Source organism: Mchenga conophoros, linkage group LG13, assembly GCF_057382185.1.
Source record: "Mchenga conophoros isolate Kocher_MC1m ecotype Shallow Benthic linkage group LG13, M_conophoros_male_GT1.1, whole genome shotgun sequence".
In the NCBI taxonomy this organism is placed as follows: Eukaryota; Metazoa; Chordata; class Actinopteri; order Cichliformes; family Cichlidae; genus Mchenga; species Mchenga conophoros.
Window position 1 is genome coordinate 28,119,801 of NC_140538.1, and position 26,867 is coordinate 28,146,667.

Genomic DNA, 26,867 nt, shown 5'->3' on the forward strand with positions numbered 1-26,867 from the left:
AATGTTATTTATTTTCTTGGTTAAGGATTTGATTATTTCTATGGGGGTAAGGGATAGGATAAGTATAAGCCATAAGGCTTCAGCCTATTCCTTTTTCGGTTTCTGTTTGAGTACTTTTATGTAAAATTATAATCTGTTGTTGTTGACTGAAATAAATTTCAATTCATTCATTCATTCATTCATGAACTTGTAACTGGGAGGCTAGGGATGGATTAATTTGTTTACAACATTGTTATAAAGTCTTTTCATGGCTGTAGAAGTGCTGCATATAGCGCCTTTAACCATTACATAATGGTGATGAGGTGCCAATGTTACAAGTAGCCCTTTGTGTGCTAAGATCACAGCACTACATGTGGAAGCTAGCAGGAGTGTGCTAAAACAACAGCAAAAGGTCACACGGATTAAACACACGCACGCACACACACACAGACATGAGATAACCTGTGGGAATGAGCAGCGAGACAGAGGGATGACTTGATGAACAACATTCCTCTGAAATTCCTCAGCTCAGAGTGCCGGAAGCAGCGTAGGAACCACTGTCTTCTGAGGAAACTCTCCAACCTCAGAAGCTTAGAGCAGGAAAATATGCAGGATTATAGATGGAAACTGTCTGCGTAGCAACCACCATGGCAAAAATATTCCTCGACATGTCCACATATGTACAAAATGCATTTAAAAAAATTAATCTGTAATTAACAAGTGGTGTATAGTACATGTACACCACTGCTCCTTTTTATTAATAATAACAAAGAGAATGGACTGGCATCACTTTCCATCCATTATCTTCTGCTTATCGAATTTAAGGTTGCACGGCAACCATAGGGCAGGAGGTGGGGTAAACCCTGGACAGGCCACCAGTCTGTCACAGGGCTAACACAGAGAGACAACCATTCCCACTCACATTCACACCTACGGGAAATTTATTATCACCAACCCCACTAACTCCATGTGGGAGGAAACTAGAGGACCTGGAGAAAACCCACACAGACACAGTGGGAACATGCAAAAAACATTTTTTGTGGGGTAAAGTTGAGGCAATTTTATCTGTTCACAGGAACAATGAACGGGGTTTCTGTGTGCTGAACATCCTTCTAATACTGTATGGATTGCAATGTAAGTTTTCTTGAAGGACTTAGATGTCTCCATCACTCGCTTAAAAAATATGTTTTACAATTATTAAAATTTTTATATTTTTTGAGGAAAATGTATCAGTTGCTTTTATGTTAATCAAAAATGATTTCTTCCTTTAAAAGTCTAATAAAGTATCATTCTATTTGCAGCCAGCTCACACACTCGTGTGTCACATCAGCTATGCGCTGTGAATAGCTCCTTGTCTTATGTTACTCCGTAGAAATCGACAAATTAGCACTTAAATTAGTAGCTGCCATATCCAAACTTGATGGAAACCGCTGTGAAGAGCGACATCTGTTTTTAGCCTGGAGACAGGCATGGCTGAGCTCCAGTTTTCCCTGCTTCTGTTCACTTGTAGAGACCAGAAGAAGTGGACCAAGCTCAGGCCAAAGCCGGGAAGCCACACCCTGCCAGACACCCACACTGTTTCCACCGCGCAACGTTTTCTGGACCAAAGTGGAAGCGAGGCCTTTTACACAACCGCTGTTCCACCTGACATTTGAACAACATTTCACAGAAGCGGATTCTAGGAAGAAGAATTTATAGGATTATGTCACTGCGTTTCCACATATGGAAAAAGGCTGTGGGTGTATTCAACTCAGTATTTGGACAGTTGAGGTAGAGCTTTTGCACATCTGGTTTTTGAAGATCTATTTTGTCCTGATAAAACTGACAAACTGTGATGAATCCAACAATAACACAGATGCTGCAGACTTTTCTTCACCTACTGCTGCTGTCCCTGTGAACCTCAGAAGCATTACTTTTAAGGATTACTTTTACTACAGGAAAAAGCACATTGCGATGAAGAGCAGACACGAATAAAGGTCAATGCGTATCACACACAAATGCACAGTCTTTCTCTTCCCTATATAGATCCTCGGCTGTACCACAAACGACCGACCACATGTGCCTCTCTCAATGACAGATATAGCATCTGGCTGAGCACGCCATGTTAATTACAGGCCATGTATACTGTAGGCTACAGCTGGAGTCGACACGCACATGGACTTTTACGCACACACCACTTAACAGTGTATACAAAGGCTTAAACACATTAACTGCTGCGTATCAGAGCATTCGAGTAAGTGTGTGTTTGCTTCATGATGTTATATATAGGATGAACCCAACCTGGGCGTGTGTGTGTCACATCCTGTACAGCTCACTTAGGACGGGATAAGAGTAACGCCTTGCTACTCTCTTTGTATTCAGGCACAATACGAGCACTGCTATTGCCGCTTCATCGCGTCCGGCCCTGGCGCTCACGTACACGTGATCTCTGTGCTCTCCCTCAGCCTCAGGTCTATCACCTCTGCAGTCGACTCCCCGTCCAAATGCAAAATCTGAAATCCAGTTCAACTTCCATTCCTGGAATTCCACAACTGACGCCCTGTGGCCAACCTCCCCCTGAACTCGCTCCATCCATCCATCCCTCCCCCACCACTCCATCCGCAGGCCAGACAGCCAGCTCACAAAGCCTCTTTCTGTAGGCTGCGACCCACAGTGCTTACCTTACAGTTAAAACAGGTTTAACACCACAGACTTACACCAAGTATGGTAACTTGCACCGGGGGCTAACGCTGACAAAGACTTTTATTGACAGATTAAGTACAAGCAACTAAGTAAGGACATATATTTTACATTTCATAGGGGATCTAGAACGTTCATTTCATGACAGTCAGTTCAGAATAATCTTAATTATTATTTGAATGGTTCTGGCAGTTCACACAAAGTCTGAAATCAGCTGTTTTAGCTTCTGCTTCACTTCAAGCCATTTTCTTCTGATCAGGCGGGTGGGGCTTCTGTGCTCCCAGTCAGAGCTGTGTGTGTGTGTGAGATGGCCATGTTAGTTCTTTAGCTCTCTGTGACCTCAAACAGACCGAAGAGCAGGAAAAGCCTCTGAAACAGACCTATTAGAGCGTGCAGTATGCAGCTTTTGGGCCACAGGAATTACTTGTACAGAGTTTGACCTCATTATATGAAACTTTGACCACATTTACTATGAGGATCCACCACTGTAACAATAGATATATGATTTAAAAAAATATAGCAATGCCAGTTGGGCTTCCCTTACAATCTAACAATAAACTCTAGTTCCTTTGGCACACTCTGGGGCAGGCACATACCATAGCTGTCCAAAAAACAGAACCCCAGCACGTGCAAAGTGGAGACGGACACGCATGAGGAAAAGCAACATCTGTTTGAAAATGTTATGGTTAGCCGTAGGCATCTATGTGGCTGTGACTGGGCAGCCAGAGACTAAAACTGCAAGCGGATGTTTATGTGTAGCAAAGAAGGAGCGGAAAGCTTTGTGCGCGGTGCTTAAACTGAGACACTTTCTCTCATATCACGTCACTGATTGGTGTCTCAAATCTGCATTTTGAGGCATTAAAATTAGCATTTTGGGCCCCACAATGATGTTTTCTTTTGAATAAAGTTATCAGATAACATTTTCGAGGGTCGATAGTATTCGCCCGCTCAAACACTGACCTTTTTATAGAGCCATAGCAGAAACCACTGCTGTGCAATGATGTGGAAATCTTGTCAAGGTCGAAGAAATCATTCGGCAAAAAGGATATTTTAAAATATTTTGAAATGAAACCTCAAGCAGTCAGCAAAACACTGAGTTCTCACTTTGTCTGCAAACACAACAAGGACCAAAAATATACGTTTCTGGACAAGAACTACATCCAGAAGACCAAAGTGAACACTGAATATTCTTGGAGCTTGAGAGATTCAAGCTGTTTAACAGCAGCTGGGAAATACTCAGCTGTACCTTTAAATAATGTTAAGTAACAGACAGATAAAATATTAAAGTGTCAAATATCAAAATCTAAACATAAACATCTTGGAGGGGATGTGTTTAGGGTGACCAGATATCCCATGTGGGACTACAGACACACAAATACTAACAGAAAGAATAGCATCTGAAATAACAAACAATGGTCTTAACTGTAATTAAAAGAGAAGAAGGGAATCCACAAAGACAATCACATAAAGCCATGGAAACAATGGTTTGGAGGATAACACATTTATCCGACTATCCAAGCCTGGATAAATGGGAGGACTGTGTCAGGAAGGGGATCTGGCAGGAACCTGTGCCAAATCAGAATATGGACCCATATACTGTGGCAACATAATATGTGTGTGTTTATGTATTATCTTTGATATCCTAACACGTCTGACGCAAACATACTCTTTGTTACTCCGGATCCGGCCGTGCTTACAGCACCACACAAATAACTTGTCAGATAATATAATTAAAACGCTCCAAACAGCCAACAGGCCCATTTTCAAGGTCTGAATTGGTGAAGCTGGGGCATGTGCCAGTCAAGTGGCCACACCTCCCTAACTTTGACCACTAATTTCACCTCCTGTCTGTTTTGATTTTATCGCTACTTCATTTTAACATTTAGCATCCTGTCTTTTTCTTTTCCAAAACTTTATAGGGAGGTTGAGAATCTCTCCTGAGACAGACACACAGGCACATGGACACAAGAGAAGAAGTGAATGAATGCATTACTTTAAAAAAAAAAAAAAGGAGGGTGAAGGCTGATATATAGAAAATGTAACACACATGGTCGCTTTGTCTTCATAAGGAGATGTGTAGCCTACTGTTACAGCTGAGAGACCCCGCTGGCCAAAACTAACATGCCTCCCAAATCCAAATATCTGTACACACACACACACACACACACACACACACACACACACACACACTAAACTGGGTATTTCCTCCCCTGGGCAGTTCAATCCTTACACAAGGCTTCATTTTTTTTCTTCCTCCCCCGTTTTCCCTCTCAGTCACCTCATACAGGCTTTCTAGGATTTCAGTAATTTGCCAAGTCTACCCAGACTGCCGTCAATTCATTTCATGCTCCAGTTTTGTGGAACGGCAAATTCAAAACCTTCGTTATCCTCTTTCAAGGTAATTCTGCAAAAAAGAGGGAGGAAACCTACAATAAGAAACACAAGAAACTGCAACATATTGATGGTTGATCAATAATAAAAACTATAACAAAAAGGAAAAATAAATATAAAATATAAAATGGACATATATTGTACCCACTGCAGATGTAATTATCCATGGCTCCTTAGTTTTCCTCTTCCTTTGTGTCTTGAATCCCTTTCCTATTACTCCTGCATTCCTCTCCCAAAAATGGTCATTCTGACCCCTTAACCCTTCCTCTACAAATTTTCATTCTGTTTGCAAGTTGATACGGACGGCCTGTCGTATTACACTGACCTGGAGCAATCCAGCACAGCGTCTGCTCTGACTCAAGCCTGAATGTTCTGCAGCTGGATCTGCGTGAACATTTCGATACAGTAATAAACACGAGCCACTGACCCTGCTGTTGTCTCGTTTCCATGTGTTTCCTGTTTTATTTTGAAGGTTGCTCTGAATGTGGCGTTCTGTGCTTGTAGTTTTCTCCATTGCCATTTTTCCCGTCTTTGTTAGTGTTAATTCAGCTGTAGATTTTGGTCCGTTTCTCTTTTCTAAAGTTCAGCATCAAAGTTAAACTTTGGTTCAGTTACCGGGGTAACAGACTGTTTCTCTCTGGCTCCGCCCATCCTGCTGCTGTTGCAGCGGCTGACTGACACTCGGTTTTATCTCATTGTCCATAAAGTATCAAAGCACATTCATTTGCAAAAGTTTACTTTTGTACAAACACTGAAATCCCAGTTAAGCAGGAGTTCTTTTTGTACCTTGCATTTTTATAACCACAAAGCAGACTGCAGACAGTGTAACTGTATTCTGACTGCACTTCATATGAAAAAGTGTCCACACATTGAAACATGGCTATTAAATGATGTCGAACAGAGCTTCTAACGTATATTTCAGGTCCATAACTAAACTGTATCTGACCTGTTTCTCCATATTTTTATTCTCAGTTTCTGTCAAATATAAAATTAGGATTCGGGCTCTGTCTAATGATTCCCACTGAAGTTGGATACATGGTGATTACAGACAATATAAAAGGGTCATATGTTTTACTGATGACAGAGAGGTCCAGTCTAATTAAATTATAACATAACATAAATATCACAGTCCACATGGACATCCACTGATGTTGGTCGGCTGGATTAAAATGGAGACTCCCCTCTTTTTTTTTTATCCATTGCCAGAGTGAATCACGCACGCTCAGCTCATACTCGGGGTTGAGTGAACTAACTCAGCTCAGAGTTTGATGGAATAGTCTCATAGTTTGTTGAACCTTTTTCAGGAACAGCACTTTCTAGATCTTACAGTATTACCAGCATTTTACCTCTTTCAGGGTTATATGCCACAACCTGCGATCTGCCTTTTTGCACATGCTGCAGTGCCATCAATACATCGGAAACAGTAAACAGTTTCTTTTAGCACCAGTTATTTGGGAATCTGAAATGTAGAATGAATCACTGCTCCTAATTAATTCTTTTAAACCCACTCCTCACTGGTTTATGAGTCTACCTCTGTGAAGCGATATTAGGGGGATTTTGCAGTGACGTGCATCCGCCCCCACACGGCTTTAAAAACAACAAGCTCGGGCTGAGGCGGTGGGAGCCACAGCAGAGAAAAACACATCAGCAGGGGTCTGGATGTTAACGTGATGAGCTCAGAGCATTACGAGGTCAGTGAAAACATGTTGACCGGTCATTACACAACAAAGCCACATGAGCAAAGTCAGAACACATTACACAGTACGCGTACACAGCATTTGGACTGCGCTTAAACTTTTTATCAAATAAAATAAGTGCTTAAAAGGGATCTGAATGAGACTGGGAATTTTAAAGGATGATTCAGAATCATATTTGTTTGTTCAGATTAAACTTATTTGGCTTTACTTGAATACTAACATGTGCTTTAGGGTTTGTTTTTTTTCCTCAATATCATTATTTGTGTTGGTGTTTCTAGAAATGCTGCTGAACTCTGACTGAACTCTGGATCCTTGGGAAATGACATCAGTCATCTTTGGTGTGCAGTCAAGACTTAAGGATTACTGCTATTCTTCATCAGATTTAGAGCAGTCATACTGACCAAATATTACAGGGTGCTGAGCAACAGTTTAATGCAGGATAAAGGCTTTGTTGATGTCTACCAAGATTACACACTACAGCTGCCTCTGTCGTCCCCATCAAGACCAAGACCAAGTCTGCTTCTGTTCTCAGAACTGGCTTCCTAACAGAACTGAGGCTGAAGGGGACGAGACAACTAGAGAAATAGTTAAAAAAATAAGAAAAAGCTTAACAAATCCCCTGTAAAATTCCTCCGTGTGGCTACGTAGCAAAAAATAAGTCAGTGGAAGCTTCCGATTGATTAAATTGATCCATGAGGTAACTTAAAAAAGCATTTTGACCCCCCTTTGACAAACCGCCGGCCTGTCTGTGGGTAGGCTCCAGCCCTCCTGTGACCCTCAGTTAGATAAGCAGTTAATAAAACTGAGTGATGGATGATTTCTAACTTTACTACAATTTCCTCAATTTTTCAAAATTTCTGTCAGGTGGATTCATCTCCCTGATTTCACCTTATATTTTGTTTTTACACGGCATGTAACCTCCAAAGAGCAGAGCTAGGATTGAGTAAACACACCAAAGAAGAAAAACACAGTGCGTGTTATGGTGTGTTTAACAGTGTGTTTTCTACTGCTGAGTGGAAAAAGGCCGTAAACCTGTCAAACAGGATGGATAGAGCCAAAAATACACGGCAGAGACTTTCACATGTGCTACGTGGGCTGCAAAAACCCACCGAAGCCAATCTCTCTTCCAAGTCTCTCCGGGAGTTTGTTTTGCTGTCCAGCTGAGCTTACTTTGAGTCTGTAATTGACTGGAGCTGGGTCAATCCCATCATGCACTTCGTAGCGCAGCCCTGTGGTCAGACTGCTGTTTACATTAGAGCTCTAATCAGCATCCCTGGAGAGCCGCTTCAGATCTAGGCCACTGAGCAGTTTGGGCCTGCCCAGTGTCGGCCAGCTGGGAGGGACGGCCCGTTCTGTGCCCACCAGACACACCACCACTCAGTTTGAGAATGCGCATCATCTTCCCATACATGCGAGGACCTTCTTCCCTTTCCCAGAGATCATTTGTTATAGTGTGTCAAAGCAGCACCACTTCCTTTGTCTGTTGCCCTTGAACATAAGTTTGTTTGCATAATCTCTGATTCTGAAAGAACTGGACAATTTACTTCTAACTAACTAGTTCAAGTTTAAGTTTAAGTTCAAGTTTAAATTTATTTATATAGCACTTGTTTAAAAACATCAAGTGTTGACCAAAGTACTGTACAACAAAATGGACAAAGCAGAGGACATAAAAGAAAAACAGAATAGTGTTTTAGAAGAGAATACAACCATAGAAAGAATAATGGTAACAAACTAATGATGAATCAAAAGCCAGAGAATAAAAATGGGTCTTTAGACGGATTTTAAAAGTATCCACTGTCGGGGAGGACCTGATATGCAAAGGCAATGTATTCCACAGTTTGGGGGCAGTCACGGCAAATGTCTGGTCTCCTCTGTGTTTTAGTCTGGACCTAGGGACAACCAAAAGCATTTGGTCTGCATACCTCAAGGATCTTGGGGGAGAATACCAGGTTAGGAGATCAGCAAGATATGTAGGGGCTGGTCCATGCAACGTCTTAAAAACAAGTGTTAAGATCTTAAACTCAATTCAAGAGCTGATTGGCTGCCAGGTAATGATGCAAGTATAGAAGATATATGATCTCACTTGCGTGTGCCAGTTAGGAGCCATGCTGCAGCGTTTTGGACTAGCTGCAGTCGGCCAACTGATGACGAGGTAACACCAGAGCAGAGGCTACTACAGAAGTCAAAGCAAGACGAGATGAGGCAGCTCTTTCTCTTTTTCCTGACAATACTTTCCTTAAAGATGTAACACATTTTGGGGTAAACTTAAAAAAGGCAGCGATGTAAAAGTGAGTTCAGGAGTCAAATGTGACAGGAGAGTTGGAAGCAAACTATAATGTGATATTTAGAATCCCCATATACCTGTATCTTTCTCTAAATGTTGTTAATAATAAACAATGGCAGCAAGACACATAGAATTAACAGCTCTACATGCTGTTTTTATCACTCTGACCTTCAAATTGGTCTTGAAGGAGAGGTCAAAGTCTGCTAAGTGTTGAGTGTAATACTACAAGATACACAAGCCACCCATGGGAAAAGGATAATCATTGGATCCAGTGTTTTATTAGTAATGTGTGTTTTAATTCAGCATTATCTTCAAACAAATTCCAGTTAGGTTAGGCGACTGGATATTGGCTGTAGCCGAGTCAACTGACAGTCGCTTTTTTCTTTCCTTTTCGTCCTCTTTATTTTGGTATTGCATTGGTCTGCCTTCTGGACAATTCAACACTACAAAAAATGTAATCTGTCACAATACAGTCTGTGATCATATTTGGAGTATTCGTTCACTGACGAGCTCATCCTTCAGCTTTAAAACCAAATTAATCCCAATTAAGGGAGTTTTCTCTGAAAATGTCATTCGCGTGCCGCATACACACATCTGCTAAAAGACAGCCAGTCTCTGTTTGTTGGACCGATGATGGCCAGCTGGGATATTTTACCGTATCATTTCCATATGACAGCATTTTCAGCATTGCCGTAATTCGGTATTGGCGTCACGTCTCTGCTCTTTCAGATACAACAAACTGTATCTGCCTGTCAATCATCAGCATAGCTTTTCTTGCAAAATAGCTTTGCACCTGTTCCTTTGACCGGGGTTATCTCGCAAAGATGAATGTACTCAAGCCAACCTTGTCTGCTGTGAGCTCTCGGATCTTGATGATCTGCACTCTGAACTTCATGAGCAGTGCTTCCAGGACCACACACTTCTCCTTCCAGTCCTCTTGGCTCATCGCCTCCTCCCCCTCCGCCATATCCCTCTGAAAAATACCCTAAGCAGTGAGACACAGAGTGTATATACAGTACAGTATGTGTAGCAAAACATTTTTGTGCAGACATTTAACATTTTTACATTATCTCCATAATAGCAGATGAAGAAACACAGACATGAAAGAAAATGGTCAGGAGGCTTGTTGTTGACCAGATGTGTTGGCACCAGCCAGGCAGCACCTGAAATATTCCAGGGTGTAGCCCAGCTGGACCAGTGTGGGCAGTGGGCGTATCATTCACAAACAGGAAAACAGCTCTATTAGTCCAAAACACCTCGACACCCTCCCCAAAAGACACTTGTATCACATTTTCCACGACTAATGTAGGAAAACAGGCAGCAGAGAGAGAGCGTCTGTGATGTTGGATAGAAAGCCTGGGTTTCTCTCTTCCTAGTAATAACCTCTCATTACCAGCCTGGCCTCCTCGCAAAGAGACTACAAGCATGTGTGGAGGAAGGCCATAAAGTAGTTTCCACAGGCTTATTTCTGCTGCCTGTTTGCTGTGGTAAACACTGACGAGGGGAAAGGAATAAAACGAGTCTCACTCCACAAAACAAAACAGCACGAGGGACTGAGGGGATGGAGTTTAATATGACAAAGCTATAAACGTTAAGAAATGCTTTGTATTCTAAATTTACATTTCACGTATCACACATTTATCCGCTGCTATCTCATTAAATATGCTGGAATTTGACACTTGGTGTTTTTATAGCAGTTGTAATATTCAAAATGTTTCTGTTTAGCTACAACACCACCCTTCAGCTGGTTACATATTGAAGGTAAATAAACAACATCCTATTAGAATATTAGTCATTATTTGCGATATTGGAGCACACATGATCTTAAAGCAAAAATGACCCCTAAAGCCCGGCACCCAGTGTTTTCTTTTGCAATCTTTCTCTCAGACTTCCTGTTGGTCAAAGTCAGAATCAGCACACACAGACACAATCGGGACTCATTTGGATGTGGTGTGCTGATGAAGTTATTCTGTTTTTATAAATAAAGGTTTACAGGACATCAAATTGACTCTGATGGAATAAAATCTTTTGACTGTTTAAAAAACTTATCAGCTGAGCGTAACACGTTTCAGAGGTATATACACTGATACGTCACTTACATCTACATCTTGCTTGTTGGCTTGGACCACCTGTTCCCATCACAACCGCCTTATTGCATAGATTCTACAAAGTGTTTGAATCAAGCCCCAGCATTACACAGCTGCTGCAGATTTGTTGGTTGCACATCTATGATGTCAACCTCCTGTTCTTTCCACCTCTTCCTAAAGGAGCTCTCTTGACTGTGGACACTATTTCAGTGCAGTGAGCTACCTCACTTCTCAGTTAGAGATGATTTGAGATTCGTGACATTGGTGCGTTATCCTGCTGGAAGTAGCCATCAGGAGATATGCACACTGTGGTCAAAATGTCCTCCAGACCAATACACCACCAGCACCAGCCTGAACAGTTGCTACAAGGCAGGGTGGATCCAAGTTTTCATGCTTGTTATAACAAATTCTAACCCTGCTGCAGTGGAAATTGAAACAAATCAGACCAGACAATGTGTTGATGCATGCTCAATAATCGGTAAGAAAATCCCCAAACGTATTCAGACCAGACAATGTTTTTTTTTCTTTCTATTTTCCAGTTCTGGTGATCCATTTTCATTACAGCCTCTGTTTCCTGTCTGATAATCTGATACAAGTGGCACCCTTAGTAGTCTTCCACTGCTGTAACATTCAAGGCTGGATGTGTTGTGGATTCGGAGATGCTCTTCTGCACACCCTGGTTGTAACGAGCGGTTATTAGAGTTACTGTTGCCCTAATATCAGCTCAGAGCAGTCTGGTCTTTTCCTCTGACCTTTGACATGAGCTCATGCCTCATTTGAATCACCATTGAACTTCAGCAGGCTATCTTGACCATGTCTACATGCCTAAATATACCGATTTACTGCCATTTGATTAGCTGATTAGATATCAAACAGGTGTACCTAACAAAGTCACCAGGGAATATATGTCATGCTAATTTAAAGCAGAGCTGCAGACAGTTACATTATTCAAATAGAGTTCAAATACGTCCAATATTATCACAAACACTAACCTATTTGAATATTGAGGTATTTTTCCTCTTATTAAAAACCAAAGTCAAATAAATGACCATGTTTACTCATTAACACCCCCCGTATCTGACTAACCAAACTGATCCCCTTATGCCATCCCTTAAATGTCAGCATCATGTGCTAGTTTGTTGCACCTCACACATTTCACTACAGCTGTCTGAGCTCTAACCTTCTTCTTTCAAACATTCCTAATTTCTGTCTTGGACTAGGAATTTCTTTCTTATTTTCTTCCTTCGTTTGAAAATATTATAAAAAAAAAGATTTTGTAAATTATTAAAAAAGGGGTTCATCCTGTATACTCTCATCAAAACAACTTGAGCCCCAAATTGAGCCTCAACAGTTCTGAGTTTAGTTTCAGGTTTGTGTTATTTTACCAAACAATTATTACTATTATTAAACAATCAACAATTATTACATATGGTAGTTGTTGCACAAGGTTTTTAAAAAAACTTTTCAAGATGAGAAATAAAAACATACTGTTACTTTGAGCACATGAACCCCAAAACCTAAAGCCAAACAGCATGTTTTCTCACAGAGTAGCTGTTTGATTTGTCAGAAAGCTCATCCTGTGACTGAGTAAAGACGGCTGTGACTTGCCCAGTTTCCCCGACTAACAGTCCATCTACTTTCCCAAGTATTTCTGAAGAGACTCAAAACAGTTTGTAGCAGTCAAGAAAACCGAGGTGATGAGGTGCAACAATGTCTGTGGTAGAACACTTTCTAAGGGATATTTTAAACATTTGGTTTGTGAGTACGTTAATGCGGGGTGACTTTCAAATATTAAAAGTTAAACTTATCTTTTTTTTTAAACAGCTATTAATTAAATACATAAATAGCATTTCTTCATTTCCCTACAAAAAATGGTTTTATTAGTGCTGATAAACAAAATTCATTAGTCTATTTAAGTTATTATCAATTTGACATGACTGTTAATGCACATTGCTGCTAAACCGTTATTAAAATAGATAATTCATTTCCTAATAATTAAAACCATCCATTTTCATCGACTTACCCTTAATAATATTAATGTAAAGACACTTTACGAGGAGCTTCACGTCATGTCGAGTCCAGCGCTTCTTTATCTGCTGTTATTCCTCTGAAGAAAATGCAAATTCATGGCTTAAAACGATGAATTTCTGTCTTTCCCAGAGGTTTTCATTGCGCTTCTCGGGCAAAGTTGGCGAAGGGCTGGCGTTTCTTTTAAAGGTGTGGCTTCATCAAAAACGTCCAATCAAAAACTAGGTAGGAGTTGCTCAGCCGCGCCGGAAAAGAACGTCTGCCTTTGATTGACGTGTGTCATCCACCAATAAAAATCCCGAGCGCCACTTCTCGGGTAGCTCAGTTTCTGAGGGCGGGCTCAGACATTTTGTCGGAAGTGACGTCTACTATGTGCGGCATGGCCCCATGAGCGTCAGGCATGCGACAACACCATAGAAAGCTCAAAAGGTTTGGTGTCAAAGTAAAAGTTTGCTGACATAAAAGTACACATTCAGAGTCTGAAAGTCAAAATTTTGATTTTTACATTTAAATAAAAACAAAAATATTGCTAAAGGTCACATATAAGCTTTATTTTGTTTGTTTTATTGGGCACGATATTTAATGGGTGTTTTATTCTGAAAAAACGTTTCGGAAGTAAGAGGTTTTAGTGCTGCTTGACACTATTCACAGCTACCAGCTGAAGCTGAAGGGCTCAAGTGAGTAAAGCACATGCTGAACAGAGTTAAATGCTTTTTACATTTAATTTTGCGGGCGTGTAGAGCTGCTCTAGTAAAGCCGCGGTTTGTTGTTTTGTTGTTTGAGGGTTTGTTGTATCGGTCTTGCCTTTCATTTTGCACGTGTATTCAGTCTCGAGCAGCTAGCAGTAGTTGGCTAACATCTAGCAGCAAGAATTTCAAGCAGTAAATAAGCTCCTATTTTGTTTGGTTGTTTCTAAATTATGTTTGTATGTTTGCTCCTCACACAGAGGCAGAGCCATGGTAGTGAAAAAGAAGACTTCCAAAGTGGAGGCTGTGGCGCTGGATGAGGAGAAACTGCACAAGCTGTTAGGTAAGGGAGTAAAAGTACAAATAACTGTGCCTAAAAAGTTATTATAACAGTAAATAAGTCTCATCATACATTGCAGGTAGAGCAGTCACTGTGTGTACCCTTCATTGGATGTTACGCATGTCTTATAATATTTATTTTGACCTTTTCCCAGCATCCCTCTCGGTTGATGGAGGAGAAGATGGAGTCAGGCAGGTTGCCCAAACCCTGCAGTCCTGTTTGGAGCTGACAGAGCCGGTGCAGCAGATCCAGCTGGTTAAAAAGGTCTGTCTGGTATAGAACGGTATGAATAGTGTGATAAATGGACTGGTTCTTATATAGTGCTTTTCTACTCTGCTTGAGCATTCAATGCAACTAAGACTAAGATATCCAAGCAAGATGTTAGCTGCAGATCGTTTAGGTCTAGTAAGTGGTAAAGTGGAACAGACGTGTGAGATCAGCGTATGTCGGTCTCTCCGATACTTACACGTCCCATGTTTCCTGCTTCCAAGACCTCAGCTGTTCACTTGCTGCCCGATTCATCCCACCCTTTGATAGGTACCACTGTAAATGAGATCATAAATGTTTTCACTTCTCCAGGTTTTAATGTTTGTTTGTTTTCCATACTTCATCAGGCAGGGTCCCAGCTGGAGGCACTGAGTGATGAGCAAATGGGCGGAGTTCTTTTAGATGCTTGTCTACACACGCTAGCTGTGGTCTACACCTCCCTGCAGTCCAAGAACCCCCTCCGAAGAGCCATTGCAAGGTAGACATATGCTTCATTTTCTTCTATATTCATTTGTGGACAAGCTGAGCCTGAGCAGCTGTTTATTTGTGGTTTTAAGGGAGAAGATGTAAAGAGGCCATAGTAGCTGATTTATCTTTTCTCTTATGTGTCTGTTTGTTCTTCGTCAATTCTGAGGCCCTCAGATAAATAACTTGTCTGTGTTGCACTTCTCAGTGCCTTGGGTTCAGTACCAGCTTGGCTTCAGGAGCAGACTGTGAGCTGCTTGGCTGGTTGCTTGTCTGATTGTCTTTCCAGCACGTATTCAGACCGGTATCCCCACATCGTCGACTCCATCACTGCCTGTCTGGATGGCTTCCCTCTCGGTTAGTGGTTACTTTTGCTCTTTGTGTGATCACTGCTAATATCAAACAACAGTTCATGTGCTATAAATAAGTACCAATCACGGCAAAATTGTACATCTACAGGTGAGAGCTGCATTAACAAACTATTACCGGAAGGTTAGTATCCACCTTATTTTAACCTGCTTTAACTTCATGTATTTTTGAGGAAAGCTAATGTCTCAATCTCATCCCGTTGAGTCCTCTTCTCTTGTGTAGTTTTGCAGTTCCTTCACAAGGCGCTGAGTGAATACCTTCATCAAAACAGGTATGGAGGCATGCTCTTATCCCTCAAATCACACTTCCAGTCTCTTTCATTGATTGGACTCTAGCTGGTGCTCATTGATTTCAATATTTTGTAGGTTTATATCCTCTGTGTAAACATTGATACATGAGAAAATCTTACCAGCCTTGTATTTGTATCAAATTGTGTGCCTCTGTCGCCCTCTGCTGTTTTCCCAGTGGTCTTGTAGGACGCCACATTGCCCAGGCTCAGCTGATGCAGTCCTGTCTAGCTGCAGTGAAGACCTCCATGCTGGTCGTCCAGAGGTCTCAGGACACGATCAGCGTGGTTTTACAGGCCCAACAGGACTGCTGCAGGCTGCAGGACACACTGGGTGACCTCTTGGGCTGCTACATACACATCCTCACTGATGGTAAGAAAGTTAGGAATTAACAAGACGAGCAGAGAACAAACATGCAGATCCACTGTCATCTCACTGGAAAACAGGCAGCTGTCCTCATCAGTCACTGAATCCAAGACCTTTTCACTTAGATTTTAGGTATTCATTTTGTGTCACAGGTGTAGATTTCAGTGGGAGGGAGGATACAGATCCCAGTTCTACCTTCTAGCTTTGACCACACACACTATGGTGTCCATGTGACCCTGTCCCCTCTCCCACCCTGAATGTGGCAACTGTTCCCTGTGATATTATCAGGATTTGGTATAACTCAGGATCCAGGCTCAGAAAAGTACTTTGGGCAGGTTGATGAACTAATCAAATACTGTTTCCAACAATCCGTGTGTTACGTCCCCACTTAAAAGCTAGGCGATGAGGGTGGGGGACAGTAACAGTTAGATCCAGGTGGAATGAAAAGAACACCAGGCAGAGGTATTTAATATAAAATAGATCTTTATTGTAGGCAAACACCTCAATAATCATATAAATGGCAACAACAAAAGGAGACAGCACCGCTGCTTTAATGAGAAATCAGGGAGGTTAACCCAAAGTGGTAATGACCACTTCAACAAAGGAAGCAACAATAAGGCTTCAACAGAAAGAGACAGCAACGCTGCTAGCAAACAATATCGGGGCAGGCCACACAAACTAATGAAGGCTGCCGTCACTCATGGGCAATCACTGCTCAGTTAAGCACTACTCATAAAGAGCCACACACCAGACGGCTGTTCCACACCTAAGCCAGTAGCACACTCTGACCAGCACAGAGGAAATCCACCAGAAACCTCTCCCTCCTCTTCCACACTGCTCTTCTCCAGCTTATATCACCCCTGAGGGTAATTGGTTGTAACGAGAGCAGATGAGCAGCAGGTGTGACCTAAAGGAGAAGGCAGGGGCAGAGGGAGGGGCCAGAACGAAGGAGGAGGAGAGGGAGAAGACAACACCACGCCCACACATTCCCACAGCCTCCCAGGATGTAACACCGTGAAACAAGTTCAGTTGTGATGCAAACAGGCTGAAGCGAACCTTTAATAGTGCGTTTTCTTTCTTGATTTCAGTCACAGCAAGGACTAACATAGAGAGGGTGTTCGTAGTGCAATTCAGAACAATGAGAGAAAGTGACACTGTTGATGTTTGTGTGTATTCAGGGCCGCGTGTGCAAAAAAACCATCATAGGATTCTAACATTTAGCTCAAGCAGCCTCTGTTCTACTGAACAAAGTTATCACAACACCAGTGAAGGCATCATCACTGCTGTAGTTTATGGACGCACACACACACACTGTAGCTATGCAGGTAAAGCTTAATTGATTTATGAACATGGAATACATTTTTTTTTCATTGATTTGTCTCTACTCTGTTCTTCTTCCTGTCTTTAGAGGAGTTCATCCAGTCTGTCCAGAGCACAGCTGGCATGGCTGTGGTGTTATTGATCAGGTCTGTTATGGGCTCTGGAGACGATGTTGCATCAGTGGTGAGTGAAAGGGACTTTTATCACTCTATGTATACCATATAACACTAATAAATTACAATTGTAGTGTTTCTTCATATACAAATCTAAACTTAAGTAGTACCTTTTTTCAGATAAAAATTATATTGAGCTGCTGTAGTCCCTCAATACTGGGTCTCATACTGTCAAATTATTTATAAGGTTTTTTCATTGAAATTAATGAGTTATTTCTGTGTTGTTGTTGTTTTTGTGGACAAGCTGAGCCTGAGCAGCTGTTTGTTATACATTATTGCTTACAGAAGGAAGTACCAAAATCAGTCAGGTTCTTGCTTCTTACTGTCCTTCTGCTAAGTCAAATATTTGATATCTTGCAGTAATATTTGATTCTTCTCTGGGCCTTGACTCGCAGTAAAGTCTTTGTCTTGTTCCTGTTTCTTTCATTTAAGGAAAAATTGTTCATGCATTTGTGTCATCGCGTTTAGATTCTTGTAATGTCCTGTTTACCAGCTTGGACAAATCATCCCTTTCTCACCTCCAATCTATACAAAATGCATTAGTCAGACTACTATCTCGTTCTAGCAAGCGTGCTCCCATTACTTCAATTTTATATTCTTTACCCAATTCAGGGCTCTAGAGTGCGACCAATTTGGTCGCAAATGCGATCAAACTTTTCAGTGGTGTGACTAAAAATAAATATTTGGTCGCACCTGTGTGGAAAAAAAAAAAAAAAATTCATTCGCTTATTACCCACCAGTCTACCGTTGTTTACAGCGCTGTCTTTTTCTTTTTTCACTTAAATGACCTCAGACAAGAAAGCCTAATTTCTGCTGTTCAATACTGAAGAAATTTAAACTTCTTAAAATTATGCAAAATTGCAGAATATTTTTATGGTTATCTGCTATAAAAAGCCAGACCAGGAAAATCTCCTTCATGTTTTTCTGTTTTATTCTCAGTTACTTTCACACAAAGGCATCTGCTGTGATGTTCACAATTCTGATGAAGTCTCACATGTATCAGTACTGATACATGATCAGAATTATAATATTTCTGACTGTCTGAGGCTAAATTGAATCAAATCAGGACTTTGAGAACTGGAATCGAATGGATTATAGAAATCAGTGATGATACTCAGCCCTAGTGAGCAGCCTAGGCCTGACAGAAGTGGATGTAGCTGTGGGTAATAAGAAAAGATGAAAAGAACTATTGATAACTTTTTTGTTAAGTTAAGGCCTGATCTGTCTGAAATTCATAGCCAGTGCTCTGACACGGTGCCATCAATCTTTGAATGCTGAAAAAGCACAGTGTATCCAGGAAACACATTATATGCTGCGATAAATGCACTGCCCAAGTGTCCCCTCTCCCCACGGCCTTTCAGCAGCAGACAGCAGCAAACATGTCGTCAGAGGAGGCCGAGATGATGATTAAGTTTAACATTTTCTACAATATTGACAAAGCACTTTAAGCACAAGTTTGTTTGTTAATAATTTAGAAATGAATATTGTCTGTATGGACCCCCCCCCCCCCCCCCCCCCCCAAAAAAAAAGAAAGTGCACATGTAAAACTGCGGTGTTAAGCGATGCGGTTGAAAAATTTGAGTGTGCCTAACTTTTGTGCCGGTACGCCTAAATTTTTAAAGTTAGGCGTACCGGTGCGCCCATGTCAAAAAGTTAGTCTAGAGCCCTGCAATTGATTTTAGAATTCGTTTTAAAACTCTTATTTTAACATACAGAGCACTAAACGGCCGGGCCCCAGATTATTTATTCAAGCTTCTTACAAAAGACACTGCTGCTCGCTGTCTCCGCTCACAGAGTTTGAAGATGAGAGGGGACAGAGCCTTTCAGGCTGTGGAACAGTTTACCACCACAGCTCCGTTTGGTTGACTCTGTGGAATCCTTTAAAAGGCAGTTAAAAACTTTACTGTTTAAACAAGCTTTCTGTTGATCAATGCTTTTTAGGTTGTTTTTTTCTTCAAATAATTTTATTTACATTGAACCTTTTATATTGTGTATATTGTCTGTTTTGTTACTTAACATTCTGTTTATTTTAATCTTTGTTTACAGCGCTTTGTGACTGCCTGTCTATGTAAAGCGCTTAATAAATAAACTTTACTTACTTAGATTGCAATTATAGTAAAATAAAATGTTTATTTATGTTTGTGAACTGCATTAAATAATGAAATCATAGATTCTGGCTATAAAGGGGATCTTTTATGCTGTGTGTAGGTGTGCAGTTTGCTGCGTAGCTCTGTGCAGGATTTGGATTCGGCTCCTCAGTGGCTCAAGCAGAGGTGTGAGGGTCTGTGCAGCGGCGGACGCCCACCGGGTGTCTCTCTGTATCTGTGTCACGGTGCCCTTGCTATGCTGAGCTGGAAGGCTGCCCTACCAGGACCACAGTGGGAACAGCTGCTGCTGCTGGTCCCAAACACACTGCTGGATCTAGATGTTAGGTAGCTCTGCTCTGATACCCAATTTCTATTCTGAATATTTTTCCAGATTCTGATGAAATGGAATGTGCTGGGATGCAGTTTACAACTTTTATTTTAAGTTTTTCTTTTGTTTTTTTTCCTTTCAATAGTATAAAGGAGTCGAGTACAGCCATGGTGGTGGCTCGGGTCCTGACTCTGTGGAGTGGGGCTGCCCTGGATTGCCTGCAGGGGCAGACACAGTTGTGTCCTCCCAGCCTCCAGCAATCCCTGAGTGGAGGCTCTGACCTACAGCGACACCTGCTGGAGCACATCTACTCCCACTGGGAGCATCCACTGGATGGTGTCCGCCACCAAACCCGGTCCTTGTTCCGCAACCACCTCCTCATCCATCAGCACACCAGCCCGTCCGTCTCTGACCCCATCGAGGATCCGTACATCACCGACCTGACTCATAATCTACTAGGGCTTGAGTGGCATATGAGGGGTAAGTTTGGCTCCTTAGGCTGCCTGGTGGAGCTCTATGGGGCAGGGTATCTGCTTAACATCCAGCCCCAATTGCCTTCATGTCTCCTGGGTTTGATGGGTGACCAGACCTTAGCTCCGTATGCCAGCGACCTACTGGAAAGGCTGTTTGTCAGCCACAAGGCACAGCTGACGAGAGAGGCTGGTGCAGCAGCGGGAGAGGCGGAGGCTTGGATGGAGTGCTGGCACCAGACGTGGGTAACTCCTCTGCTGCATGTGTTGTGCCAATCCAGGCTGGACCAAACAACGTACATCCTGGACTACTTCCTCCCCAAGCTGCTACGCTGTAGCCCCTCCAGTCTGGCACACATGGTGCAGGCCCTGCAGGACATGGCACCCACAGGTAAAGACTTGCATGTCCTTTACATCTGCAGCTGTTTTCACTCAACCCTTATTTCTCAAATGCATATTAATGTCTCTCAGCTTGACAAACTGTTATGATTGCAGTCAAAGAGTATATTCTATTGCAGTCCCAAATAATAAGCCATAATATTATTCTGCTATTTTGCTGTTCTTATTAGGTTCTGCTGGCAGCAGAGGAGCTCTAGGCGCTCTGATGACGTGCCTACGGGCAGCCAGGGCCCAGGGAGTCATACCGTCCACAGAGGGTGGTCTGTGGGGAGGACTAGTGCCGCTGTCCCTGCTCCAACAAGCTCTGATACACAAACATGATCAGGTAAGTCTGTCTGTGTCCTCAAAGCAGATGCAAGTGTTGCAAGTGTTCTTATGCATTCATCTCTCACTGTTCAGGTGAGGATGGATGCTTTGGGCTTGGTGTGTGAGAGCCACCGCAGCACAGAGGTTCTGACCTCACAGGAAATGGACCTGATCCGCCACTTCCTCCTGCCCAACCTCAACAGCCAGTCACCAGGCATCAGACAGCAAACAGTCAGCCTGCTAAAGAAGGTTAGCAGCCTTACACCCGAGGCTGTCTTTAATGTTTGGAAATGCTTTTGCTGAGCAGAGCAGGCTGTGGATTTACGTGGAGGAAAACATTGAAATCGGCACTTAATGAAACTTTGAATGTTCTGCTACACAGCTGCTCTGCAGGGTGAAGGACAGCACTCAGCTGCTGCAGAAGAGACTGAGCCAGAAGAGAGACCAGGACGAGGGAGACACAGACCAACACACTCTACGTCAGTACAAGGTAAACCACACACTCAGTTGTTTTGTTTTTTTTTCCAATAGTGTTGATATTTTTGTCTGATGAATTTATTTGTCTTGTTGCAGGCGTTCCTGTGCTGGCTGTGTGAAAGGCTGCTGGAAGTTTTGCTCCCTGGAGCCTCTTTTTCTAAATGCCTCACGTCTCTGCATCTGCTGGGTCTGCTGGGTCAGCTCTTTAGCTTCAGCACTGGTACATCAGCTGCTCGCTAGTCACCGTTTTGACTAAATTGCTCACTACACTGAACTAAAACTTCACTGATGTGTAAATATGCTGTATTAGACTCCAAGGATTACATGCATGTTAATCAGGATTTGAGGCCTTATTTCAAGATCCCAAATAGTGTAGCTTTGCATGATTCAGAGTTCAAAATAATCCATATTATTCTAACTGGGCCTTGGTACAGCTTCTCTGTTCATCTGAAACCAGCTGTTTTAACTCCTCTCCCTCTAACTGAGCCGCCTTTGTAGACAGAAACACAAAGAAAGTTAGTGCTGTGCTTAGAGCTGAGAGGACCGTATAGGACGGGGGTTGGCAACCCTGGGCACTCGTGCCACAGCTGGCACCCGAAGGGTTAACTGATGGCACGACACACAGTGAATTAATCTGAAAGGTGCATTAAAAAATAAATGGCCGGGCCAGCGGTGCACATTGCAAATTAGCTCGCATAGACACATTAGTTGTGCTGCTTCTTAATGACGGTATCTTATCTAACAACCCAAACTACCAGATTCAACTTGTAATTGGCTAAAAATCACTTAGCCTGCCGGTGAGAGAGATGTTGTTAGCTGGCAGGTTTTTTTCAAGCGATGTTGAAATTTCCAAATTTCGACACTTCAAAAGCTTCAGGAGCTGTCCGCTCAGCGCAGCATCGGCACCGCGGACATACACGGATACATCCGAAGAGTCGAGACAGAATTCACAATGAGTTTTCTGGGCTTTCAGGTGTATGGACCAATGTTTTCTTTTCTGATCAAAGCAGAAAGCTTTGAGCAGCTGGATTTGTCTCGCATTAACTGGCTGAGTTAATGCGACATCGAAATGCAGCATTAAAACCTGGGCTATGTTTAACATGAGCGTTCATCATTCTAACAGTGTAAATGAGAGAAATGAATGAAAACCAGAATGAGGCCCTTAAAGTTCCTTATGGCTAAACTGCCATCTGAGACTCAACTTTTAATAAACTGTTTCAGGTGGTAAAACGGAAAGATGGTGGTGTTGGGCTCTGATATGCTGCAACAGTTTGGAGTCCAGAGCTGTGTTCAAGGACGCAGTAACAGTGATTCTTGGCACAATGCATGTATGTATGTGCCTGAACCAGCAGCTTGTCTGGTGCTGACCAGCCTCTTTATTTTGATGCCAGCCTGGTGCTCCAGCTGCGTCAGCTGCATACTCTGCCTGTTGTCACAGACTGTCCCCTCCTGTGTTTTCTCAGAGCCTGATGTTTTCGCCCTCGGTGAAGTTGTGACCTCTACATATGCTCAGAACGTCCTCTTCTGTGTCGCCAGCAATTTCCTGGAAGTCAAACAGCTCGCCTCGTCGTTAATACAGCAGCTCCCACCATCAGCTGTTGGACTTGAGGTTCTGACACGCGTCTAAATAAAAGTTTCTGTTACTTCAAAAACAAAAAACTTTTTTTTCTTAGATTTTTGTAATTCTTGTTTTTGTTTAGTGCAGACATTGATCTCTGGTCTCTTTGTTTCCAGGTGCCCGAGAGGATGCGCTCCATTCTTCAGGCTGCTTTGGACCTTAGTACAAGCACCAAACCTTTTGACAGCGTTACAGCTGCCCACCTCCTCAACCTGCTGCTCCCCCAGCAACACCTGAGCCAGTCTTTGCTGCACTGCGCCCAGCAGCAAGGCCTCGATTACCAGCCTCTTTCCATACCAGCCCAGGCTTCTGATATGCTCATTTTGGAGCTCAACACTCTGGCAGGTGAGATCCACGTTTGCAGACCAGCCTCAGAATTTCATGTGCATATAGCGTATGTTGAACTGTGCTGCTTTCTGTCCTCAGTGGTTCAGTTCTTGCTGCGCTGCCTGCAGTCTGAGGTGTCGAGGGCAGAGGCATCTCTGTTGCAGGCAGCTGCTTCCTTTCCTCTCTATGGCAGAGCTCACTGCATCACTGCTGTCCTGCAGCATCTAAACACAGAGTAAGAACAAGAATTGCATCTACACAATATTCAAATTAGCCACGATCTCTTATCATGGGATTATTACATGTGTATATATGTGCGTGCGTGTGTGTGTTTAGGAGTTTGAGTCAGACTGAGCAGTGGAGATTCCTGGTGTCAGAGCTGGTTGCTGTGTGCTACAGGATGTCTGACGTGGTCTCCCCTGTAGTCCAGAGCTCCTCTCCAGAAGGACTCATCCCCATGGATAATGACTCAGGTCTTCTATGTGCAGTATAACTACAAGTCTACACTGTAGAATTCATCAGGAAAACAGTTGCTGAAATTACAAGAACCCTGGAACACAAATAGAGAAACTGTTACATGCATAACACAAAAATGACACTGAAATCAGATGAAAAAACTCCAGCTTGCCTTGTTTGTGTTTTGGACAGAGACCTCAGCAGGGCTGCAGAAGATCCTGCAGGAGATTCAGCCCAGGGACACCAACGACTTCTTCACCAGCGCAAGAGAGCTGGAGACACAGCAGGGGGACGATCACACACAGACCCCATCACTTGACACAGGTAATGTAAACATTTCCCTGGTATCTTGGCTCTTTAAGTGCAGTACCTGTGATCTCCTGGTGAGGGAAGTGTTTCATGTGGTAACTTTACACGATGAACAGTCTGGACCCTGCAAGTGCAACAAGTGCAACTTCACAGTCATAATGGAAACTGAATAGTGTTAATGTGTAACACAATCAAACAGAAATATTGAATTTGAGCACAGTATGAGACTTCCTGTTTCGACTGCATACAGAGGTTTAGTTTGCCACATTACTTAATAAGACAACCAAACCTTGCATGCATGTGCTGGCTGTAGGTGGTGAGGGCTATAGGGTGACGGCTCAGATGGTGCTGGTGTGCTGCTGGCGGACAATGAAGGAAGTGGCCATGCTGCTCGGACAGCTGTGTCAGAGCCTGCCTCTGCACTACACCAATGACAACGTGTGCACGCACACCGGGCTCATCACAGAGCAACAGGTGAGACCCCAGACACCAATGCATACACCCCTCGCATCCTACTACTGCATTTATCTCATACACAACAGAGGGTAGTTCAGCACGTTAGGTATATTACTGTTGTTGAAAATATGAAAATAAAATTGTTCTGACTGTGAACTTTTTTTATAGAAGTTTTATTAGCAGGTTATGGGCCAGGGTCAGTGATGTAAAACATCAAGTAATTGTTCATTCAAAGCTATAATTAATTATTAAGCTAGTTAAATGTGACAGTTTTCAAATGTTAGATGTTTTTAAGTTATATTACAAATCATTCAGACATTGTTAGTAATAATAGACCTTCCTGACTCTCAGTTGCAACCTGTGGAGTGATTTCTGTGTGATGCAGGTAGAATTTTTTTGCATAAATTAAAAGCATGTCATGTTTCCTGAGCGAGTTCCCTTAATATCAGTCTGTCTGTTCCTATCGGTGGAAATGAGGAACACTAGCTAACAGTAACTTAGAATGAGTTAGTCACTGATTTGAACTCAGACCATGTATTCAAAAACAGACTTGAAATGAGGACAACCAAGCAAACATGCTGTGGTTCAGATAGTATTTTGCCAGCACAATTAGCACAGGTGAGCAAATAAGCTAAGGTTAGATAGCTAGCTTCTACATCGAGCAATATGTTTGTAACAGCAGGCGAACTAACGCTCAGGAGTTATTCTGAGCGTGTGTAAAAGATAAGCTGGTAATAGTCTGGTATACTTTTCTAATAATCAGACTGTCCCTTTAAAAAAAACCAGAGTCTGAGTACCACAGTGACCTGTTTGTATTCAAAGCCCCACATATCCCACTCGTCCGTATTAACATAATGCTCCATTGTTGTTCCAAACTACGTGAAACATTGAGTCAGACTGTTGCATCGTTACCAATTAGAACCAATGCACCTGGGTGCAATAACAGAAACAAGCTGTGGAAGTGGGAAAGTATTAAGAGTCAGACAAACACTATCACCCAGTTTCCCAGACATGGATTAATTGTAGTCCTGGACAAGAAGAAAAATTCGGCTAAAAAAGACGAGGATTAAGTCATGTCTGGGAAAACAAGACAAACCATGTGAGCTTCAGTCTTTTCATATTATTTCTTGCCAGTGAAAAACTAAAATATTTCATACATTCACACATAGATTTTAAGCACAGCTTTTACCTTAAAAATTAACATTGTAGGTCATATGTTTTATAATTATTTTGTTTCATGTTTGATGTTGGATTTTAGGCATAGATGCTGACTCAAATCAGTAGGGATGTTCCAAAGAACAAGAACTTATTGGTGACAGTCAGGGGCTGATTTTATGAATAATTGAATAAATGTTAAACGGCCCAAAGTGAAAGGGGAAAAAAACTGCTGCATGACTACAGCATGTAGATGTGGTCTGCAACGCTGGGTAGCACCTACATGCAAACAAGGCAGTTATCTTGCCAAAACGTTCTGTTTTTATTGTCACAATGATCTTTCAGAATTATCCAGACTGTGAATGTAGTGAAAGACGAGCACTGATATTACTCAGTGCATCCCTACATGTCAGTATGAATTGCATAAACCTCTTAATCTATCTGTTGTAGTTAACCTGTATAAGAAATGACATTTAAAATAGCATAAGCTCTGCTCCCTCCAGTGTATTAATTTATGTCAGGGCCTGTGGATGTGTGTCACATCGTCCTCAAACACAGCTCTGCCTTGTCCCCATTCCTTATGTATGTGTGTGTGTATATATATATATATATATATATATAAAAAACACCCAGCACGCCCCTGCGGGCGGTTTATCCTTCAAGCTCGGGTCCTCTACCAGAGGCCTGGGAGCTTGAGGGTCCTGCGCAGTATCTTAGCTGTTCCCAGGACTGCGCTCTTCTGGACACAGATCTCCGATGTTGTTCCCGGGATCTGCTGGAGCCACTCGCCTATCTTGGGAGTCACCGCACCTAGTGCTCCGATTACCACGGGGACCACCGTTACCTTCACCCTCCACATCCTCTCGAGCTCTTCTCTGAGCCCTTGGTATTTCTCCAGCTTCTCGTGTTCCTTCTTCCTGATATTGCTGTCATTCGGAACCGCTACATCGATCACTACGGCCGTCTTCTTCTGTTTGTCTACCACCACTATGTCCGGTTGGTTAGCCACCACCATTTTGTCCGTCTGTATCTGGAAGTCCCACAGGATCTTAGCTCGGTCA

General features: G+C 42.5%; 2 protein-coding genes across 4 annotated transcripts in view; one reads left to right on the forward strand and one right to left on the reverse strand.

Moving 5' to 3' along the window:
- The window catches only part of plekhh2 (pleckstrin homology domain containing, family H (with MyTH4 domain) member 2), a 40,995-nt gene extending 26,339 nt beyond the window's left edge, over positions 1 to 14,656 (reverse strand). The window contains exons 1-2 of one of the 3 annotated variants that reach the window (XM_085297601.1): positions 14,638 to 14,656; positions 9,875 to 10,003 (exon numbers count right to left, since the gene is read on the reverse strand). In XM_085297601.1, coding sequence (XP_085153727.1) covers positions 9,875 to 10,003; positions 14,638 to 14,646 — 138 coding nt within the window. In that variant the 5' untranslated portion in view covers positions 14,647 to 14,656. Of the gene's footprint in view, positions 1 to 9,874; positions 10,016 to 13,140; positions 13,319 to 14,637 lie in introns of those variants that run through there. The other 2 variants (XM_085297604.1, XM_085297602.1) reach the window with 2 other exon arrangements.
- Positions 13,762 to 26,867, forward strand: part of thada (THADA armadillo repeat containing) — a 123,039-nt gene continuing 109,933 nt past the window's right edge. The window contains exons 1-21 of the mRNA XM_085297600.1: positions 13,762 to 13,822; positions 14,092 to 14,174; positions 14,326 to 14,435; positions 14,786 to 14,916; positions 15,112 to 15,260; positions 15,363 to 15,395; positions 15,495 to 15,543; positions 15,738 to 15,931; positions 17,334 to 17,428; positions 19,627 to 19,850; positions 19,979 to 20,694; positions 20,873 to 21,027; positions 21,102 to 21,257; positions 21,391 to 21,498; positions 21,582 to 21,705; positions 22,949 to 23,094; positions 23,220 to 23,448; positions 23,530 to 23,665; positions 23,767 to 23,903; positions 24,079 to 24,210; positions 24,509 to 24,669. Of these exons, the coding sequence (XP_085153726.1) occupies positions 14,102 to 14,174; positions 14,326 to 14,435; positions 14,786 to 14,916; positions 15,112 to 15,260; positions 15,363 to 15,395; positions 15,495 to 15,543; positions 15,738 to 15,931; positions 17,334 to 17,428; positions 19,627 to 19,850; positions 19,979 to 20,694; positions 20,873 to 21,027; positions 21,102 to 21,257; positions 21,391 to 21,498; positions 21,582 to 21,705; positions 22,949 to 23,094; positions 23,220 to 23,448; positions 23,530 to 23,665; positions 23,767 to 23,903; positions 24,079 to 24,210; positions 24,509 to 24,669 (3,258 nt within the window). The 5' untranslated portion in view covers positions 13,762 to 13,822; positions 14,092 to 14,101. The remainder of the gene's footprint in view (positions 13,823 to 14,091; positions 14,175 to 14,325; positions 14,436 to 14,785; positions 14,917 to 15,111; positions 15,261 to 15,362; positions 15,396 to 15,494; positions 15,544 to 15,737; positions 15,932 to 17,333; positions 17,429 to 19,626; positions 19,851 to 19,978; positions 20,695 to 20,872; positions 21,028 to 21,101; positions 21,258 to 21,390; positions 21,499 to 21,581; positions 21,706 to 22,948; positions 23,095 to 23,219; positions 23,449 to 23,529; positions 23,666 to 23,766; positions 23,904 to 24,078; positions 24,211 to 24,508; positions 24,670 to 26,867) is intronic.